At 35.6% G+C, this 23,304-nt stretch overlaps 1 protein-coding gene and 1 pseudogene across 2 annotated transcripts in view; both read right to left on the bottom strand.

Moving 5' to 3' along the window:
- Window positions 1-23,304, bottom strand: part of DIAPH2 (diaphanous related formin 2) — a gene marked incomplete at its 5' end in the record, with an annotated part of 690,195 nt that overhangs the window by 269,361 nt on the left and 397,530 nt on the right. Inside the window, one exon of the mRNA XM_080910844.1 lies at window positions 12,587-12,707. Within this exon, the coding sequence (XP_080766970.1) occupies window positions 12,587-12,707 (121 nt within the window). The remainder of the gene's footprint in view (window positions 1-12,586; window positions 12,708-23,304) is intronic.
- LOC308415794 (large ribosomal subunit protein eL19-like) lies at window positions 2,702-3,212 on the bottom strand (annotated as a pseudogene). Its single transcript has one exon. The product of its transcript is annotated as a large ribosomal subunit protein eL19-like (transcript).

Here is a 23,304-nt window from a genome sequence, read left to right as displayed (position 1 = left end):
AAAAGATAAACATTAGGTAGGTATTAGGGTCCTTCCTTTGGAAAAACAAAGGACAGCAAAGAATAAAAACATAATGTTCTCTATTGTCTTGCTAGAGTGTTAAGTTTCATATAATTATACAGCAAGCTCTAATAATCACTAAGTACTTAACTTTTTAAAAAATGATTTATTTATTTATTTCATGTATATGAGTACACTGTAGTTGTCTCCAGACATACCAGAAAAGGCCATCAGATCTCATCAGAGATGGTTGTGAGGCACCATGTGGTTGCTGGGATTTGGACTCAGGACCTTTGGGAGAGCAGTCAGTGCTCTTAACTGCTGAGCCATCTCTCCAGCCCAGTACTTAATGTTCTAAAACATCATGCCACACTTCTTGCCCAATACTTAAAGATGAAAAGAATCCATAGCTTAAAGGTGTTTATGAGCTGGTGTTCAAAACAGGAATGCACATTAACAATATAGACAGATGAGCAAGTATGATCATCAATGTATGAAAATATTATGAGGACACAAAGGACAAGGAAATTAATTTTGATTGCTATGATTGGGAAAAGGCTTTCTGAAGTAGATGATGGAAGTGAACAGCTAATTTTTAAATTAGTTTACAATCCTTTCAAAAAGAACATTTTTTTTCCATTTGAGAGACATTATAAGAAGGTAATAAAAGTTTCACAGGCAACACACGTAAAATTCATCTTAGATTTATAAACCTCTCTGAACTCAAGCACTGTGTAACATTAGGAACTGGATCTGAAAACAAAAATTTGAAACGAAATCCTCACTAACTACATTTTATCACTTATACAATTTAACCGCATGGATCATTCTTTCTAGTCTTCTCATATTTAGATGAGTTTAAATAAAAAGTGACAAATAATAGTACCCAGCTCAACCAATAGAATTTGCCTTGGAGAAGGTCTAAGGCTGACAGAACTGGGAAGCAGAGGCCAAGGGCGGGGCGGGGTGGGGGTGGGAGGGAAGAAGGAAGGGGGAGAGGCAGTAAACATTCCTAATCTAAAAATCTGAAATAAGAAGTGCTCCAGAATTCTTCAAAATTGTAATTAAGACATTTTCACAATCATATATTTTCATGGCAGTATATAGACCTCTAGTACTGGGTCTGTTTATTGGTAATATAAAAAATACTTTCATCTGTAAAAAAATATATATAAATAAAAAATGAAAAAAAAGAAGTGCTCCAGAGTCAGAATCATTTTGAACACTGACATAATGCCACAAAACGGAAAATTTATGCTATATACCACAATCCAATTGCAGGAATACTAAAAATGTTGTGTGACTTTACCTCAGGCACATCAGAAACCAAATTGAACTTCTCATTTAGACTTGGGTCCCATGTTACCAGGATATATTATTTTGCATATACAAACATTTCCAAATCTTCAAAATATTGTCAAACTTTAAACACATGTAGTGTCAAGCATTTCTTTTATATTTATTTGTTATTTGTATTTATTTATAAGGTCAGTGCTGTGTCTCAGAGAAACCCAGAAAACTACATGGCTGAGTTGTCTATTTAACATTGCAAAGTACAAACTGGCCAGTAGTTTCTCCTAATACCTGTTACAGGGTTCTGGCTCCTCAGAACTGTTCACCCCATCCCACCCTAAAACTCTTTAGCATCTAAGCTTTGCTTCCTTTCCCTCAGCTTCTCTTTCCTATATCACCTTCTACAAGCTCTCTTGGCCTGTCCTTTCCTCTCTCTTCCTCTTTGCTCTCCCCATGTTTCTTTCCTCTCATGGCCTGGTCTAGTCTACTGGCTCAGTTCTGTCTGGACTCTTTGAGATGCCTGTTGCTGTTCTTTCCCTCATATATTAAACAAACAAACAAACAAACAAACCCTTCTTAACCATACCTCAGAGCAGTCATTTTCTTGTTTTAACTCAGACAGGATCTCAACTAGCTCAGGGGAATGTAGAACTTACTACGTAGCTGAGGTTAACTGAGCTTTTCATCCTCCTACTTTCAACTCATGAATGTTACTTTATGCTGTGCTAGGTAGGGAGTGACTTAGGGCCTTATGCATGATAGGGAGTCATACTATCAACTGTCTACCTCTCCAGCTCATAGTATGAAGCATTTCATTAGGATACCAAACTGTGTGTGCAATACATACATACATGTATATTATATAATACACACAGTAATATAAATAAATATATGTATATATAATATAAATAGGTATATGGACACACACACATATGTGTTTGTATATATGGGCATATAAGCCTTTGTGTAATGCAGCCCACTTGCATACTCATGTCCCATTTCTACTAATGTAATAGTTTAAATGAATAAAATTTTCTTCTATAAATTTTATTTGGCTCCAATATTTTTAATAATTCCTGTTGCTACTATTTACTGCCATTTTAAATCTGATTGTGTATAAATTTCCTTCTATTAATGTTCTGATTTAATTTTACAATCCTCCAGACCATAATTAACAGAATGCATTTCAAACAATTGTTTCTCTTTCTTGTGTTGCATTGAATGAACCCAGAGTCTTGCACTAGCTGTGCAAAGTAATCTACCATGGAACTATATCCTGACCCAAGGTATCATTCTTTTAAAAGAAGCAGTGTTTAACTCTTCCTATTTTCTAAAGGCTTGTATTATTTTAATGACTGATCCATGTGAGGCCTCATTCAGACCACTATGTACAAACATGACAGAAGCTTTATTTCTTGGTCTCTTCCTCCTTGGACAGAGTCTTTATGATCTCTTCCTTTTTGACCTGGAGGTGCTCCTCCGAGCACATTCCTGCTTTCTTGGTCCTAGACCTGCAAGCCTCAGTGTGGTCAGCCAGTAGCTTCTTACAGGCCTTGTCTGCCTTCAGTTTGTTGAAACACTACATGAGAATCCACTTGTTTTTTAATACATTCCCTTTGACCCTCAGTACTGGCTGTGATAAATATGGATGTCAATCCTCTTAGATTCCTTGTATCTCTAAGAAGCCAGAGCAGGATCCTTATCCTCAGCCAGATCACCTTCTCCAGCATGCGAGCACTGGGAGTACCCTTTCTCTACCCTATGCTCATATGCCTGCACTTCATTCAGGCCAAGGTGTTTATCCAGCAGTTAGCCCAGGAATGGACAGTTACAGGCTTCCAGGTGATCAGCCCACCTTTGATCAACTTCCTGATCTTATGACAGGAGTTAGTGATTTCCCTGCTTTCATTGGGGTGCATCCAGACCTTTTTTGTTTTTTGTTTGTTTTTTGTTTTTGAAGGAAGTTGAGAACATATTCTTGAAAACCTTCTCTAGTTCTTTAAAAATTTTTTACTAGATTTTAAAATTTGTATTTCAAATAATATTCCCTTTCCTTGTTTTCCTTCCATACCCCCCTATCTCAAATCCCCCTCTCCCTTCATCTATGAGGGTGGTTACCATCCATCCCTTCCTGCCCTGATATTCCCCTACAGTCGGGCAACAAGCCTTGGCAGGACCAAGGGCCTCTCCTCCCATTGATGTCCAACAAGGTTATCCTCTACTACATATGCAGCTGGAACCATGGGTCCATCCATGTGTACTCTTTGGATGGCATTTTAATCCCTGTGAGCTCTGGTTGGTTAATGTTGTTCTTATTGGGGTTGCAAACTCTTTCAATTCTTTCTCTAACTCTTGCATTCAGGACCATGTTCTCAGTTCAGTGATTGGCTGTGAGCATCTATCACTGTATTTGGCATGATCTGGCAGAGCCTCTCAGGTGACAGCTATATTAGGCTCATGTCAGCATGCACTTCTTGGTATCAGCAATATTGTCTGGGTTTGTAGGCTGTATATGGGCTGGATCCTGAGGTGTGGCAGTCTCTGGATGGCCTTTCGTTCAGTTTCTGCTCCAAAATTTGTCTCCATATTTTCTCCTATGAATATTTTTGTTCCCCCTTCTAAGAAGGACTGAAGCATCTGCATTTTGGTCTTTCTCCTTTTTGAGCTTCATGTGGTAAGTGAATTGTATTTTGGGTATTCCAAGCTTTTGGGCTAATATTGACTTATCAGTGAGTACATACCATGGGTAATTTTTGTGACTGGGTTACCTCACTCAGGATGATAGTCTGTAGTTCCATCCATTTGCCTAAGAATTTCATAAAATCTTTGTTCTTAATAGCTGACTAGTAGTCCATTGTGTAAATGTACAATAATTTCTGTATCCATTCCTCTGTTGAAGGACATCTGGGTTCTTTCCAGCTTCTGGCTATTATAAATTAGGCTGCTATGAACATGGTGGTACATGCGTCCTTGTTATATATTGGAGAATATTTTGGGTATATGCCCGCGAGTGGTATATCTGGGACCTTGGGTAGTACTATGTCCAATTTTCTGAGGAACCTCCAGGCTGACTTCCAGAGTGGTTGTACCAGCTTACAACCCACCAACAGTGGAGGAGTGTTTCCCGTTTTCCCCATCCTTGTCAGCATCTGTTGTCACCTGAGTATTTGATCTTAGCCATTCTGACTGGTTTGAGGTGGAATCTCAGGGTTGTTTTGATTTGTATTTCCCTGATGACTAGCGATGTTGACCTTTCTTTAGGTGTTTCTAGGCCATTCAATATTCCTCAGTTGAGAATTCTTTGTTTACCTCTGTACCTCACTTTTTTCCTACAGAGGAGGACACTAGAGGAATGCCTTTTCTGTAGCCTGATCATGGCTGTGGGCACAGCAACAAATTAAAAGACAACTATTTGTTTTTTAAAATCCATTTTCCTTTCAATGTAAGTACTATATTCGTGATTATCAAACACGCTCTTAAAAAAAAAATCATTTACTTTTCCCTATCTTCATTTCTCAAATGAAACAAAAAAACAAAAATCTTACTTTAAATTTTTAAATTTTCTGAGTTCAGCAAGCATAAAGGACGAGGGCAAAGTGGCAGGTGTAGTAAACCTTTCTCCAAGATACCAGGTAGTCTCAGTTTTTCTTTGAAAGACCAAAAATGACCAGGAGTACATCATTATATTAGAAAAGAAGAGAAAAATAGAGGGTGGGTTAGCCTAGTTCTTCCTTTTTTGTTTTGTCATTTACATATGACATGTGCTTTACAGAGTGGGTTACCATTCTACTAAAACCTATTATTGGCTTGTGCTGAAAGGCTATGATGTGATACTTCTGGCTGCATAGTAACTGAGTTTTTCAATTATTTTAAAAAATATTCTCATAATAGAGACTTGTGTGATACAAATTAACATAACGGTAATAACATAACATAGTGGTGACCCCAAATCTGTTCTGAATTATCTGGAAAGGACAATGTGCTTTCTCAGTAACTTGATTTGCAACTACTTCAAATGGCTCTCCCTCACACTATGAGGAAATCCCAGGTGTTGGTAGTTAGTTGACAGGGTGTTAATGTCATTAACATTCTGTCAGCTCTTCCTGTCAATGTGTTAATGGTGCTCCTGCTGCTCAGTCACTCTCTGTCCTCCAGTTGGGAAAATGATTTAGCCAGCAGTCAGTCAAAAAGCTAAGCTGATTTTGGACCAGAGACATCCCAGCCATTGACAAAATCTCAGTGAGTAAATGTGGTAAGAAATTTGTCAACAGAATATAAGCAGTAAGGTCAACACTGTGATTAATGTGCTTTGTTAGACAGTTTTAGATGCTAAGGATGGACTGTGGCACATTCTTCAAAGTAGAAGAAAGGAAGGCACTGGGGTGTGTAGCCTTAATCTTAAGCACTCCAGAGGCAGAAGCAAGCAGATCTCTGTGCACTGGAAGTCAGCCTGATCCATGTAGAGCCCTGGGCAGGACAGGTCTACAGAGTCTCAAAAACAAAAACAAAATTAAAAGCAAATAAAAAAAATAGCAGGCTGACTAAAAGAAAAAGCAGCTCTCTTTTTAAGAATGGGTTTCTTTCCTGCCTGAGAAACTCTGGCACAATAAATAGTACAATTCTTTTATGAGAGCCATAGAAGGAAAGAAGTGAGAAAGGCAGAGGGGGGCCATGAGAGCAACCAGGTTCCTGGGCAAGAAGCTTGTATCAAGTCTCAGACAAACCACATTAACTCAAAGGAGGATGCTTTAGCAAACCATTTTGAGCTGAAGGAAAATAAGAAGGCCACAAAAACAAGGTCTTTTAGATTCTTTCCTGATTTATCCCCAGAATTTGGAGTAGTAAAACTAAATCACCTCCCTCAACCCATAGCAAAAGGAAGGTTATTAGCCTTTGCCTTCTCTGCAGGTTGAAAAGTCTCTGTCTTGCTTCATGATGTATGGGGAGTTGGGGCTGTCACTTGGATAAATACCATATGAAAGAATCTTGTTGACTCCCCTCCCCTCCATTATTAACAATGTTTCTGACCACTCTTATTTGATTACTTTTCTCTAGAACTTAGACATTTCTTAGCACATAGTATGCAAATAGGTATTTCCTCTGGAGCCTTTATGTCTGGGAGGCTCCTTTGTTACATAAACCAGTTAAATAAACTTCTCATGTTCTTTTTTTTTAACCTGTCTTTGGTTACAGGGGATATGAAGCATCAATCATGTCACAGGTAAGGAAGAAAATACTAGGTTTTCTTTTCTAAAAGCAAACCCCCAAACAACCAAAATCCCCAGCTCTTTCAAAATTACAGTGCTGGCAAAGGTTGCAATGTTGTAGATAATATAAATGACACAGTTCTTCAAAGAGAAAGTCATAAATGGATAAGGAGTTCCTTCTCAGAGGGCTTTCTCATGTCACTCAAGCATGGGTTATTTTCCAAAGAACAGTATCAGGATATGATTCTGAACCTTAGTGTACCAATCTCTTCAGTAGTTTTCAAACACAGACAGAGAACTCCTTGCAACTTTAAAAGAAGAGAGATGGATGCCCTTAGAAATAAATGAATTAAGAATGTAGCACTACTGAAGGTAACTATGAGTTATTCAAGCTCTCCTGACACAACTGGATATGCCTAGACATATATAGGGATAGTTAATTTTATCATTAAAAATAGAAATTATTTCTCAAATAAGAAACAGGAGCTTTTAAAATATCAAATATATAAAATTTGGTCATTTGACAAATAGTGAGCAGTTAATCAATGAGAGTGAATTATTAATAGTATTTATTTATGTTTTCCCACTCCTAATCAAGACACTATCTGCAATTGGTAACTGCTTGCAAAGGAAAATTTGTCTTCTCCAGTGGAATCTTACTGGGTATATTAATCTCACTTGAGGATAGGCCACATACAGAGAATTCAATGGTAAATACAAAATAAACTCCAGGGTATTTTTATAGACTTTTTTCTCATTTAGATTTGTAAATCTTTTTGTCTTACTGGTCTTTTGCTTGTATGGTTTCAGTTCTAATTTTGTGGTTTTCTTGGTGTGTGTGTGTGTGTTTGTGTGTGTGTGTGTGTTTATTTTTTTTTAAAGAGAGAGAAGAGATGAAAGAAAGAAAATGAATATGAAGTTATATAGGTAGAGAGGTAGAGAAGATGTGGGGAAAGTTGGGAAAGGGAAAAGTCTGATCCGACTCTATTGGATGAATTCTTTTCAATAAAAAGAGCAAAACAACAGCAACAATAATAGTAACATCAATAGCCCAATATTCAATGACAAAAAATAAAGAAAAAGAAACTAAATAAAATCTTAGCAACTTAATTATTTTAATCCACGGTCTAAAGACTGGATATGCAGCTTGGTAGAACAGGGTTTACTTAACATGCACACAGGTTAGAGCTAGATACTTATTACTTCAAGGAAACAGTAAAAATAAGAACAAATTGTCTATGATTAGGGCTGTGATGAGCATGTAAGCATTAAAGAATAAATATTTCCCTGACAGATGACCTTTCAACTTTATGGTTACATAAATGTATATGCTGAATCTTTATTTTTTTCCTTTATTGGAGATAGAATTATATGCATTCTAGGCTGGCCTTGATCATATGACTTTCCACTACCTTCCAAGTGCTAGGATTGCAGACACAGACACTACCATGCATAGCTCTCTCTTTTATAATCTTCTACATTTAATTTCATTTGTTTTGTTCTTTCTATTTGTGGGATGTAAAGAATTCTAACTCCAAATATGACACATTGGATTATTTAGGTTAACCTTAATTTATATATGAGTAATTCATAAGTATTAGAAAGTTCTCATAGTTCTGGAGGCTAAGAATTGAGGATTAAGGCACCACTAGATTCATGTCTGATAGTAGAAGTTTGTGCCTTACTGTTTTGTTCTCCTAAGCAGAGGCCAAAAAGATCGAAGAGGCCTCTCTCTTTTTCTTCTCCCCCCTTCCTTCCCTCCCTCACCCTCTACTTCCTCTCTCCCCCTTCTCCCTCTCTGTATGCAAGTGTGTGCGAGTGTATATGTTTGGGGATTGTTTATAAACTCTTTTTTTTCTCTAGTGCTTTTATGAGAAACAAATTTTACCCATCAATGAATTGTTCTTATTCTTATTCACAACATTGGTTAAGAAAATCTAGATGGGGCACGGATATTTTGGCCATATCAAGAGGAAATATGAGTATTGAGACTGAGGTAAACTTAGAAGGCAGAACCTTCTTAAGTAGGCCACAGAAACTGTAATTGCCTGACTCTTGAATCTCATGAGCAGGCCATAAAAAGAAGGAACAAACATCACTCTCTTTGTCTTCTCTAGTCTTCTGACATAGGACATGTGTTCTACCCTCTACTCAGAAGTAAGGAATGTCACACATCAAAACTAAGAAGTATTACCAATTTCTTGGTAAATCATCTCTCACCCTCACAATTTACAGATTGATCACAGTGTCTTTATTTCAGATGTCTGTGTAATAGTCCATAACAATACTTCCCCTATATTCATTGAATATATATGTTCTTATTTATTCTGTCCTGCATCAGACAAAGAAAGAGGTATTTCTTGCTTCCCTACACAATTTTATTCTGAGTCAGAGAAAAAGGTGTCATATTTCATATAAAGTTGTTGACTTCTAGAAGGTAGAAATCGGGGAAATACATTCACAGGAAAACATTTATTATTATTTTTTTATTTGAGAAAATATTTTCCTATGTCCTTCAGGTCATCCTGGATCCTATGGTAATCCTCCAGCTATAGCCGGAAAACAACCGGCATTTCAAGTTTGCATAACCATATTGCCTGGCATCATATGGGCTACTTTTCTAGATTTAAAAACAAACAAACAAAAAAAAAAAACAAACAAAAAACAGAACAATTACATTAGAATGTATGGATAATAACTTCTAAAATTGACAGTACTTTTTAAAATGAAAAATCTAAAATGTTGATTCGATGTTACATGAATTAATGACAATATATATATGGAGAATTTTTGAGAAATAATTATATGGAATGGTTACTAACTCTTATTCTAGATGGAAGAAGTCAAAGAAAGGACTTGGACTACTGATTGACAATGACTTAACAAGAATGCTGAGTGCACACATTGTGGTAGGTGCTGAATATTTAATAGGTACATAGCAGTTAAGAAATATGACATAATCTTTGCTAAACGAATAGTAATATAGACAATATGTAAATGAAAGGCTGCAAGCATTTTAAGCTTTCCATGTGTGCACTGCAGTAGTTTAACATCTAACAATGTCTAACATATGGTATAATAATCCTTGACTTAATACTGACAAACAGTAAGGGTAAGCATGGGATGCAGTTAGTCACAGCCTAACTTGGTGATCTAGTGAAGATTCAATCTACATTCATTAGCTCCTGCTGTTATGCATAGTTCTGTCAGTATTGGTAGAGGCCATGACATGGAAGCACTGTCCATTTTTTTTTTAAACTCAATGTTCTCACAGCTAGATTATAGTTAATTAGGTAAAGTACTGATATGTTTGCACTATAGTTACTGAATATAAAGGGTCAGAAAGCTGAAAAACAAAACGATACAAAACAAAACCAAAAACAGTTCATTGGTAAGTGATAAAACTATATAGAGTTCTTTATTACATGTGGGAACGTAGCATTCTGTTTAAAACAGAATCCAGGACCTAGAAAGATTTTTCAGTGGTTAAGCAATTGCTTCATCTCTTTGTTCAATATCTAAAAGGTACAAAAATAGAGCATACATGTGACCATTTTGCAAGTTGCTGTGTTTTTCTTTCTTTTTTACTGGATATTTTCTGTATTTACATTTCAAATATCCCCTTTCCTCCCACTCCCATCCTCCCTCCCTGTAGATTGTTCTGAAGCTGTTTGTATTTTAAAGTTAATTCCACTTCTCCAAGAAGGGCTGCCCAGTCACATACTCAACAGGTGACTTCATCTGAATTTTCCTATTTTAATTAGTAAAATAAAGGAAAGCCAGTGACTGGGCAGGGCAAGGGAGAAGGCTGAGATGTCTGAGGAGGTCAGAGGATGGGGTGGAGGGGGTAAAGGTCCTGACTACATCGAGCTTCCCAAGGACCAGATGGACCCAGTTGTGATTGATTAGAGTTAAATAGCTATGAACATCAAGGATTTTATGGGTCTAATATCTCATATAGAAGGGCAGTTTGTATCTTTGTCTATTTGATGCAATCTTGTTGTGTAGAGGGTTTGTGAGTTGAATATATAAACCTACATGAAAAGATTTGGGCTGTAGAGTTGTATTTGTGTGGGATTTTGTGGTCGAGAAACACCCAGGGCCAGAGGCGCAAAACAGACAGCAGAAAATTGACAGGGAAGGAAGTTGCCAGGACAAGTTGGGCCATGGTGGTGGCTCAGACCGGGCGCCAGAGGTGTATAAGGTTCCATATCAGGGTCGGGACTGAGGGTGAGACCTCCAGGCTGCTACAGAGATAAACTACATATTTTTTTCAATATTACTGCAACACTCCCACTCCCCTTGCTTCCATGAAGGTGGATCCTCTCCCAACCATCCTCTCCACCTCAGCACCTTGGCATTCCCCTACTCTAGGAAAATGTGCCTTTACTGGACCAAAGGTTTTTTCCTCCCATTGATACCAGACAATGCTATCCTTGTCACATATGTAACTGGAGCCATGGGTCTCTCCCTGTGTACTTATTAGTTGGTTAATTGTCAAATTTTTCTTGATATGAAATTCAAAGTAATAATCCTTTACATTTTAATAGAGTTTCCAATCTTGTGGACAAACAGTCCCACTGTAGAACCACTGAAATGAAGAATAGCTGTTCATCTGTAACATAGAGTTACAGAAGGCTCTGGATTTTCATTTGAAAATGATTAATTACCTGCATAAAGAGAGACACAAAATAGGGAGCCCAGGCCAAGTTCATGAGGGTTTGAAATTAGCTTTTTCTTTTGTCTTTTACAAAATGAGCAACAAAGACTCAATGTTGCAAGGTTTTGTGTGGCCAAAAGCCAATTGTAAAAGAAAATACTCTATAGAACAGGGGGATCAGAAATTAAATTAAAAAAATATGAGTCAAGAGTCAAAATGAAAAAGGTGTGTTTCCAGCCAAAGGACAATATGACATATTTGAAAGAAAAACAAATCTAATCACCAATAAAGTGAAACGTTCATGTTGAGCTTCCTACAAATGCCAGTTACATAAGCCCTGGCTAGGTGAGGATTGCCTGCTTTTACTGACTGACAAACTTCTTCATCCAATGTTCCTATTTACAAATGCAGCATCACTAAAGGACCACACAGCATTATTTAATGAAGCAAAGCAGTAAGTGTGGAAAATAATTTGTATGTAAATGCCAAGTACCAGCCTTAAGTAATTCCTATGTTCAGTATCATAATATCTAAGATGGCTAGGAAAGAAACACAGGCAAGAAGAAAAAAGGTCATAGGTTTGACCTTGAAAGAAGGTTACTCCTTATAGTTGTTGAAGGTATTATTATCTGATAAAGAAATTGCAGCATTTATTCCCTCTAGAGATATAAACTAGTGAATCAGTCTGCAGTTAAAGATACTTATATAAACCCAGAGGAGGAGGATATGGCTCTTACTTCTGAAAATACAGAATAGGAAAAAAAAATCTCTGAATGTAGTTTATCTTTAGAAGCCAACTTTTCCATTAAATAATTCAAACTAAATATAATTTCTTGCATTTTCATCATATATATATATGTATATACATAAAGAAATGTTTACTGTTATCTCTATATATATGTTTCAGCTATTTTAATCCATCAGCTACTGATCAATTCACTTTTCTTTGCATACTTATATCCATTTATCTTTCAGTCTTCCAATATTAGCCATCCAAAATGCATGTATATCCTCAGAAAATGCATGTGAGTATGTCTGTCCAAAGAAAGAAATTATAACCCCTTTTCAAAAGTTCATTTTCTTGTGCTGATTCTACCCTTTAAGCACTTGATTACTAAAGAGGACTATTTGCTTTGACCTTTCAGATATAATTAAACCTCCTAAGATTTACCTTGTATATCTTGTGGGTGTCCAAATAAAATTTGTCCTTGAAAATTGGCAGTTTTTTTTATCCAGTTGTTTCCTTGCTTCTTCTACCAGATTCAAAACATTGTGAAACGGAATTTAATCTGTTAATATAAAAAGGCAGCATACATACAGACTCATGTAATGTTACAGAATAGTGAGTCTAGAACTAACTACCCAATAAGAAGATGGATAGACACATGCAAACACACAAATGTTTAAATAAATAAAGGATATCGACATCTTTTCCACAAACTTGTCATGGGATGATTCTGCTTTGGGGAAATTCTTGATGTTACGCTCCAGAAGAAGAATGCTTTGTTCCATCGCTACAAGGTTGCTCTTGAGGATTTGAGCTGAAACTAAAGAACAAGGTACAGAAAATTTAGAATCTTTTACTAGGTATTCCACAAACAACTAAAAACAGTATCAGCTAAAGGGTTTCCTAAATGTAGAGAATAAAGTCATTTCACATTTTTTCTGAGTTACTGCTCATAAAAATTCTACTCTCTATGAAGTAAATGAAAAATGTGTAATGTAATATACCAAATCATCATATTTAATATAGAAATGTCATCATTTTACCTAGCCATTAGTTCAGACGAAGCAATTCCTATTTAAATTTATTGATGGGACACCTAATATTTCATTCTTTAAAATCTAAATTGAAGATTAAAGAGAAACTAGGGTTCAAAGAGACCTTATCTTATTAATGCATTCCTTGACTATGTAAATGATTTAAGGATAAATTACATAAAAGGATGAAATATTGCTTCTTTGTGAAAACTCTAAATTTTATGAACCAACACCTGTGGAAAAATTTCCGTCTTTAAGATTTCATACATAATAGATACATAAAAACAACTATTGATACAAAAGGTAAATGTATATACATATCAACAGGGATCCAGCATATTCTCGAAGACTTTCATTAGTTGATTTAATTATCCTTAACATTCTCTGCACTTTTTCTTTTCTCACTGACAACTAATAATTTGAACTGTTGTATTCAAACTGCTCCTCAATAAATACATATATATGTATACACACACAACATAAATATAAATACACACACACATATATATATATATACATACATACACACATGTGTGCATGCATGTATATATATACTTTCTGGATCTCTCATGATGTTTTCATTTCAGGAATAGATATTTTTAAAAATGAAGGAAAGAAACATATAATTATTTTATACCATATTAGTATATAAATTTGAATTATAGACATAGACACTTTTATCAATATTAAGAGAATCAGAGGAAATTTCAGTTGAGAATACAAGGTAAGGGTTACAAACTGATACATAGCTTATGGCACTGGTTTTAAACCCAATGCTCTGAAACACTGTTTTCATTAAAGACTACAAAATACAACTAGAAAAATAATTTTTTTATTCTAGTACTTTTTGTCTCTTTCAGAGACGTATCAACATCACAATAAAAAATTTAACAGACTGACTAAATCATCCCTCTGGCAAATTTCAACCAGATTATTCTGATACAAATTCATCACCCTGACAAGCTTACCTTTATCATTCAACAAGGAAAAATCACCCTAATATACATGGAAGTTTAAGAGACTGAAAATCAAACACTAACACTGAAGATTATTTTTCTATTAATATGTCAGTATAAATGTTCTGTCCAAAACACCTCCACTTGTTTAGCTCTGACAAGTTTGAAAAATATTCTTTGTGGGAGAAGTTGAAGAACTGTTCTGCCTTGCCAAAACTTTCCTAATGCTACAGCAATCACTGTTCACAAAAGAAGAATTTACTGTGAAGGGAATCCCTGATTTTAAAACTGAGATCTGGTCATTTAGGTTCTTTCTCTGTAGTCTTCCAAACAATCCAAAAGGTTTCTCCTTTCTCATTTTGATACTGGAAAAGTAAAAGATGTGAAATTGACTAGGTGTTGGGTCACTTGGGTTACAAGAACATGAGGGGTGGGAGGTTGAAGACATGGCAGAACATGGTAGTGACAGGTGTCCTCCTTGGAAGCAGAGCAAGAGAGCATACTAATCTCTGAGGAGAGAGAAAGGGAGGAAATATAGGTCTTCCATTGCACCACACTCAGAATCACAATTTTCTTTCTTCTGCTGCTCACAGACCTTGACAATTCTCCATTCTTCACCAAATCAATTAAAAGTTAACACTGAGGTTTTAGTTTCTCAGTCTTTCATTTTTTCTTTTTTCCTTTTTCCCCCAGTCTTCCTAAGAAATCTTCCTTAACCTAAAAATTTGAGCAAGTTTGCAATATCTCATTAACCTATATTTTCTTACTGATCTGTGAATAAACCAATATTTCTAGACCAGTCCTGACCAATTTTACATGTCAGATCTTCAGTTCTACATAAACTCGTCCAGATCTGTTTTCTAAACTCTGCATGATTTCATTATCATCTGCTATATCATGTCTTAATTTGTCTTAAAACTTTAAAATCTTGAGCTGTGCTTGGGATTTAGAAGTTACATAGTTGGCATGCTGAGTATTTTGACCTCAGGAGATTAAAAGGCCACAGGAACAACCACTCTTTGATCCCCTGTCACATACTAACCTTCCCTCTTCTGATGCAGCTAGCTCATAGAATGTAAATTCCTCAATGCCCAAACAACACAGCTTATCTAGAAAGGCCTCTCTCTTTTGAAAACTTTCATCTGGAAAGAATGATTCTTCATATGTGGGAGGAAGGATTGTTACACAAGTAGCCTAGCCGATTCTTGGAGGGTCTTTATGTGCTATTTTGTTAGCATTACAAGGTCCAAATAAATTTAAGCCTCTTTATTTCTGAAGGTTTCCATGTCTTACAATCTATTAATTAGATTAGCTATGCTTTCTCTTTGGTAACCTATCTTGTATATAAAAAAGGCTCACCTCACCGTGTGCTATGCAGGATGGCAGTGACAATGACAATCGTAATGGTAAGACAAATGCTTAAGTCTTTGCTCTCCCTTCATGTACTTTATATAATACTCACTAAGTGGTTATTAAATTAATGTGTACATATTAAGAAATATTGCTTCATACTTATATTTGTGTCCATTTCTGTAATTAACATTGTAGGAGAGGTTAGATATAATAATGATTGCCAGCTACTATATCAACTATTATGTAATATAAAAACAAGTGCAGAGTTGAAACCTGCCTAGAAATACACATAAGGCAGCAGGACATTAGTTAGACAGAAAGAAAACAAGAAAGTGGGAAAAAGAAGAAAAGGTATGGAACACTTTATTAGTTCCTCTGTACTACATTTCTAATGAATTATTAATACTGTAACTAAACAAAAGAATAAAATGCTCCAGACAGAACAACAGGGGAATTCTACCTTATACCCACATGCAAGCCTCTATAGCAGTACATATTTGTATTTACATTGGTGAAAATCATCTTGACTTTGACTTTGAAGTGATAGTAAAGGGAAATAAGAGAAAAAGTCATTTATACAGTCAAGGCCCCTGTAAGACAGAGCTTATGATAGAGTTTACTTACTAGAATGTTATTGAGTTTGAAGGTTAGAGTAGATAATTCCAGAGAAACAAGCATGGAGAATAAAAGAAAGAAAGTGAATAGAAGAGACTTAAGATACAGAGCTGCCCATAATTCTACAGCAGATTCAGTTCACCGCTTAGTGATTCAAAAAAATCTCTTCATCATTCATGACTTCATAAGCATGAGACATACACCATCACTTGGTGGGGACATGTTTAAAAAACCAAAGGATTAGATTAACATTTTGATGTTACTATTTTTGAGATTAATACCATTTGCAATTCCAGTCTACATTAGAATTTCACTTTGGGTCTTACAAATTATGGAGTTTATTTTTGCCTCCAAATAAAATAAAAGTATCTTATAAAATGTTGGTGGGAGGAAATACACATTTCATCTACCTGCTGGTTTCTTTCAACATATTTCCTGACATGTTAACAGACTGCTTTAGCCTGGGATCTGAGTTGTGTGTTTGTGTGTGTATGTGTGTATGTTACAAAAAGAGTACCTAGAAAATCTAGGGTATATCCATACTAGATCCAGACCAACACATACTAGATCTAGACCACAAGATTTCTTATAACATAAGTGGCTTCATTACTAAGTTGGTTTTTTTTTTTTGACAATTTGCATCATTATTTTATTAACTCATTAAAACCAGCTTACATAAACCCTTACCCATCAGTCATAAACCTGCCTTGTGAAAACAGTGATCAAGGCTACTCTTGATTTTGGAAGAAACATATCAATTCCAGCTATAACCTGTTTCATCAATTATGGAATTTTTGAGGAAATAAATTCTTTGTGTAGGTCATTATTCATCCCTCTGTAGTCTAGGTCCCAGCATAACAATTCTGCTGTACACACATACTAGCAATAATTAAACAGGGTAGTCATAATCTAAGAAAATAAGGAGAGCCCTCCCTATTGTGTTCTAATTTAATACTAGTATCCCTTCTAATGAAAGGAACTAAACATAATTTATGCTTTCTGTACATCCTTTTGACAAGGCACATTGATTTTTAGGTCTTGAAAGCAATGCCAGACAAGGCATCTTCTGCTACATATGCAGCTGGAGCCAAGGGTCTCCCTGTCACCACCCTTGTACACTTTGGATGGGCAGTAAAAAAGCCTGACAATTTGACTTCAATTCCTGGATGTCACAGAAACATCCAAATGAAGAATCAGAAATCCCAGATTGTAATCCCAGCAATGCCCAAGACAAGATAGGAGATTAACCCAGTTTACAAGCAAGAGAAGCAGGAAGGCTTCAAAAACCAACAGAAAAGGGAGATTGCCTCCAACAAGGTATAAATAGGAAACCTTCTCCCAAACTGGGGCTTCTACATATGCATCATGAATGCAGGTACAATACACACACACACACACACACACAAACACACACACACACACACACACACACACACACACACGAGTAAATACATGGTAAAGAATAATAAAAAAAAACAAAAAACAAAAAAAAAAACAAAACAAAACCCAAAACCAGAACAAACAGTCAAGGTGTGTGATGAGTATTTATGCAGCTCCTACCCTACCAGAGAAAGGGGTGAGGTACTTTTTTTTACTGGTGGTGCCAATACCCAGTGCTTCAAAACTGTTTATGTACTACAGTGGGTTATGGATGCTTGTCTTCCAAATAGCCTCAGGCTGAGGGTGTATTTTTGTGCCTGTCATTATATTAGTTCACTAATATAAATTAGGGAGTCTTTTATGACAGTGCAAACATTTTCTATCTGAGTAAATCCCCACTACAGACATTTTTAATTACTGATTAGTTGGTCTGGTGGCAATTCGGTAATTCATTTTTTTTTCTCATTTCATTTTTACATCTGCTACTGAATTATTGAATCTGAATTATAACACTAAAAATTAAATTATAGCCACCATGTTCTTTCTTATAGCTTTCTTTCATGTATTCCATAAATAACCTTTTAAGCACAGTATACTCTTTTGAGTTATATGTAGGAGAAACTTTCCTTTCAAATTTATTTATCTACTTGCTGCAGTTGAAAAATATATGCATGAATTTTTTGGCTTCTGGAAAATATATGATAGTAGCCTGATCTTTAGACAAATTATTTTAATTTATAATCTTAAGAACAGCAAATAAAAAATAAATATTTGAAGTGACAAATTGGATGGAAAGACTCTTCCATTACATAGTATAAAGGAGAACTAAGACTAATTTAAAGAAATAAAATCACAGTACTTTGATGATATTCTCTAGACTGTATTCAGAATGTACTATTTTATACAAACATAAAGGATTTTCCTATGAACTTGTTTTCTTTTCCCTTCTGCATTATTTTTTTAATTAATTTTAAACACTGACAAAGTAACAGGGCTCCTTTTACATATGAGCTCAAAGAAGTGCCAAATAAAAATTTCCTTTTGTAAGACTATGAGTGAAAAGGCTCAAAAGTGACTTCAAGCCTTTTCTAATTTTCCGTAACTGAATACATTCAGTTGAATTACTATCAGCTGAACCACATGCCATTAAAATGACTCATCCAGAAAGCATTCGAGAGATATTAAAAGCACCCTGAACAATAGGCATTGTTGTAGCATTTCTCAAATGCATGTATAAACTAATAGTTTCATTTTATATGAATGCTACACATAGAAATTAAGGACTATGTTTATACAATGACAGTGGCAAAATCTCATCACAAAGGGCTTTTTTGGACTTTAAAAAAAATAAATGGAAAATAGGACCCAGGTATGAAATTCCTAACTCTTAACACTCCAAAATGAAATACAGACGTGGCACATAGTTAGGAGAAAATATTTGTTTAAAAATTTAAGAGAATATTCAACATAGCTACCATTCTTTTCTCCTTATTCTAGTATGGGATGAGGCAGGGTATTGCTATATAGACAACATTGGCTTGGAACTCACCATGCATTTTTCACAGGCTGGGATTATATGTGTGTGCTACTATGCCAGTTAAAGTAGCATTCTTTGTAACTTTAATATAAAAATGTGTTCCCTCTACACGTTCACATACCTCTAACACATGCCCCCTTGAGTGGAAGGTAGTTTTCTAAACAGAGCTCATAATGTGGTCTGAACTGAAACCAATGGTGAAAGAACTACATACACACAGCTTAACTCTTAAAAATTCAGTAAATACATTTCATTTTCTGAATTCAACCATGTGTTGGATTCATCCATGTGTTGAGTTTCCAGTCCTGAAAACCTCAGTCTGAACACATTATTTTTAAATAAAGAAATTAAACTTTGAATAGCGATAGAACATTTACATAGTTTGGATATTAGCACTCCATTGGGTGTGGGGTTAGTGAACTTTTTTCCCCAGTCTGTTGGTTGCCAATTTGTCATACTGACTATGTCCTTTGCCTTGCAGAAGCTTTCCATTTATTAATTCTTGGTGTTAGCCTGTGAGCCACTGGAGTTATGTTTAGGAAATCCACCCCCCCTCCCTGATGTCCACTGTGTAACAGGGGCACATATTCTACTATGTTCAGAACAGCTTTATTTGTGATAGCCAGAATCTGGAAAACACCCAGATGTCCCACACCAGAAGAATGGATACAAAAAATGTGGTTCATTTACATAAGGGAATATTACTCAGCTATTAAGAACGAGGACATATTGAGTTTTTCAGGAAAATCGATGGAACTAGACAATATCATCCTGAGTGAGGTAACTCAGACTCAGTTTAATCTAGGGTGATTAAATGAGGACTGTTTCTCACCAAGACACTCCCAAACTATCTGCTTTGGGTTTCGTTATTTGCTTATTTGTTTTGAGATTGAGCTTCACTTTGTAACCCAGGGTAAGCCAAAATCCCAGACTTCCAATCACTGCCTGTCCCCAGGGCTAAGACAATTGGCCACCACTATGAAGCCAGTCTTAACTTCGTACTCTTTGAGTGTGAATTCACAGTACTTTCATGGGAGTAGACATTTAATAGCAGCTTTTTTCCAGTATATTATATGCTTAGTAAGGTATAAAAAAAAACAGATGGATCAGTAAACCATTTCAATGTTTTTTCAGCAAAAACTAAAAATATATAAAGTGTCTTTATAAAGCTAAGACGCTACAATAAAAAAAGATCAATTCTTTCGTCTACTGATTGTAATCATGGTCAAATATTTCAGGAACTGTATTCTTGAACTCATTAGGGAAATTACTAGGATTATATGATATAGTGTAGTTATTCTTGTACATGACCCAATTTTTTGGGGAGAACATGTTTAATGTATGAAGTCTCCAGGTAACCACAAGTACAAAGTCATCAATTTTACTTAAATTGAACAGGGGTTGTCATGGCATCAGTGTCATTATGCTGAGGTCATAATGCTGGAGCCATTTCAGTCTATTCTACATTTCTGCTTCCTGGATTAGCATTTGTTCTGCTGGATAATAGGGTTATAGGTCAGACAAAAGATGCTTGCAGGGGTCTATTAACTCTGGCTGCCTTGTCCTCCTTCACTAACTAACTATAGAGACTAACAGGATTGCCAAGGTCCTAGAAATAAGGCAATGTAAACTAAGGGAAGTAAAAGTAATATGATTTTGATAGTTCATGGAATTCTTCACTACTGAAACTGGTCTCTGCATAAAACAAAACTTGATTATTTATCTTATTATCATCATTCCATAAATCTAGTACAAATAGATATTTTTGCCTACTCACCAAGAGTCATTTCAAAAAATTTACCAACGAGACTAGAAAGGAATGTGAGGATCTGTGAGGTTTTTTGTTTGTTTTTGTTGGTTTTATTTGGGTGTCACCCTAAGTTAAAGATATTAAAGGCTTCCAGAAGAGAGTAAAGATACTAGAGATATTTTTCATTTGATGTAGATGAAATGCGAGGAGAAAGGAAGGATTTAGTAAAAATGATTGCAAAGTTTCTGGCACCAACAACAGACATACATTTGGAGGAAGTGATCAAGTATAAGCTTTGGCCTACTCAGTTTTAAATATAAGGATCATGGAAACTGAGGTTTCAAATCAGCAGCTGCCTGCTGAAACAGATCTGCCTGGGCACTGGACATCCACAGGCATTTGCATCAAAATCTCACTTCAGAACAGTTACATTGTGTCAGCATACTGCTATGATGTAATTTAGTCTGTACTTACTTTTTGGCTCTATAAATCTAGGCAATAATTTCTGCATCCCTGCCTCATTTCAAGTACAAACATTTCTAGATGTTGGTTAAGGTCATTTCCCTCTGGGCTATGTTTGCAATTTATTCCTTTTACTCTGTCCCTTTCCCTGAGTTCCTGTACTCTTGTACTGACACCATGGATATTTCTATTAAGATGTTTTGCCTTGCTGAGAAGTCTTGCTACAACACTTCTCTTGAAACAAATGTTGCCAATAACAACCAGGAAGCTAATTGCATTTAGAGGTGACAGGAGTTCATTAAATTAAAAAAAAAAAAAAAAAAAACTACAAGGTCTGAAAACTATAAAAAATACCTGTCAGAATTTTGCCTATGTAGAGGAGGAAAAACATTAAGGCCCAAACTGTTTCCTATTTCTAAATTGTAAAATTGGCACTTTAACACTGATACAAGGGAAGGGATCAAAGGTGTTAAGTCAATGAAAGTTTCACCTTTCTTTGGCCCTACCTTCTCTCTTACTAGCACCACCAGTGTTTATTAGCTTCAAACTGTCTGTCTTAAAAAAATTCTAAAAGAAAGAAAAGAATTTCACTGTGATGGTTTGCATATGCTTGTCCCAGGGAGTGGCACTATTAGAAGGACCCTGTTGGAGGAAGTGTGTCACTCTGGGGGTGGGCTTGGAGATCTTCCTCCTAGCTGCCTGAGGATGCTCAGTCTGTTTCTGGCTTCCTTCAGATGAAGATGTAGAGAACTCTCAATTCATCCTGCACCATGCCTGCCAGGGTGCTGCCATGTTCTCAACTTGATTATAATGAACTAAACCTCTGAACCTGTAAGCAAGCCCACAGCTAAATGTTTTCTAAGAGCTGCCTTGGCCATGGTGTCTGTTCATAGCAATAAAAGCCTGACAAGGCATTCACCAAAGAAATTTGAAAGGTATTATCTATAGTAGTGTAAACATGGTATAAACAAAAGTATCAGAAATAAGAGAATGAGTGATAAAAGCTTAGTGCAATATTATGAAAGAATACAGACTTTAATGTGAAATTTATGAAATAAATTAGTAAAATAGAACTGAAGATTTTTATATCAAGAGAAAACTAATGCGAGTGTTTGTAGACTGTGATCTTTACTGTGGATGATCTTGCTTTAATAAATTATTTAAGTAGAAACTACATTTCAAGGGGACATGCATACCACTCATCCACAGGCTTGCTCTATATAAGTGACAGAGTATTTTGTGGAATTTGAATGAACTGAGATCTAGGTATCTATGTGAAGATGAGCTTCTTTCAATGCTTTCAATGTTTATTCAGCTCCAAAGGTTTCAAAATATTTGGCAGTATAAAGATGAAGCAAAGGTGAAGAGATTTTTAAGTATTTTCGAAAAAAAATACATACAAGTGTAAATAAACATGCATAAATTGGCCTAAAGGTCCTTTGAATCTTTTGAAAGCCTAGAAACCATTTATACAATAAGATCACTAATACAAGGGCTATAGGCCAATGTCTTGCACACAATAGGCACCCCCCACGTCAACGAGTAGTAGGCAAACAACTGTAGACAGAAGAACTTGGCTTCTTGTATTAGGAGAATCTAAGATAAGAATGCCTTTTACATTTTAAAGTGGTTGAAACACAACAGTGCCTTAAATCGTGAAAATTGTATGAAATTCAAATTTTAGTATCCATAAATAAAGTTTTCTCGGAATATAGCTGGCCCCATTCATTTATGCATGGCCAGTGGCTGCTTTTGCATTGCAGAGGGAAAGGGAAGTCCTTGTAACAGGGGAGCTATCTGCTGCACAGATCGAAAATATTCAATATTAAGCTCTTTATAAGAAAAGCTTGATGATACATGTTCTAGGTTTTTTTTTTTTTTTTTTTTTTTAAATCACTATTTGGAGAGGGACACCAGCAACTTTCCAGTCCAGATTTCCCACAAGGATATGAAAAACACGAGAAATCAAATATGGAGTGTCACAGAATGAAGAAGACCACAGAGCCAGATTTCTGTCTTTTAGATATTTCCATTAGCACAATGTTATAAGATATCTTTGCAGAAACAGTTTTTTTTCCATCTCGAAAAGAGTCCAATGTATACAATCAATTCCACAATGTAGAGAAGATTATGTAAGTTTCTTCCACAAAATTCAACAAGACATATTTATATATAAGAATGGAGAAAAAAACCAATATGTTTTTACATAGCAAAATTACAGACAAGAGCAAAGCATAATAGGGATTTTTTTTCATCTAAACCCCTCAAAGTGTATAAAATATAAACATAACCAATATAAAGTATGCAGGAATTCATAGCTAGATTTTATA

Source organism: Micromys minutus (genome assembly GCF_963924665.1).
Source record: "Micromys minutus genome assembly, chromosome: X".
In the NCBI taxonomy this organism is placed as follows: domain Eukaryota; kingdom Metazoa; phylum Chordata; class Mammalia; order Rodentia; family Muridae; genus Micromys; species Micromys minutus.
Note: the sequence above shows the minus strand (reverse complement) of the source record. Positions and strands in the feature narration are given on the sequence as shown.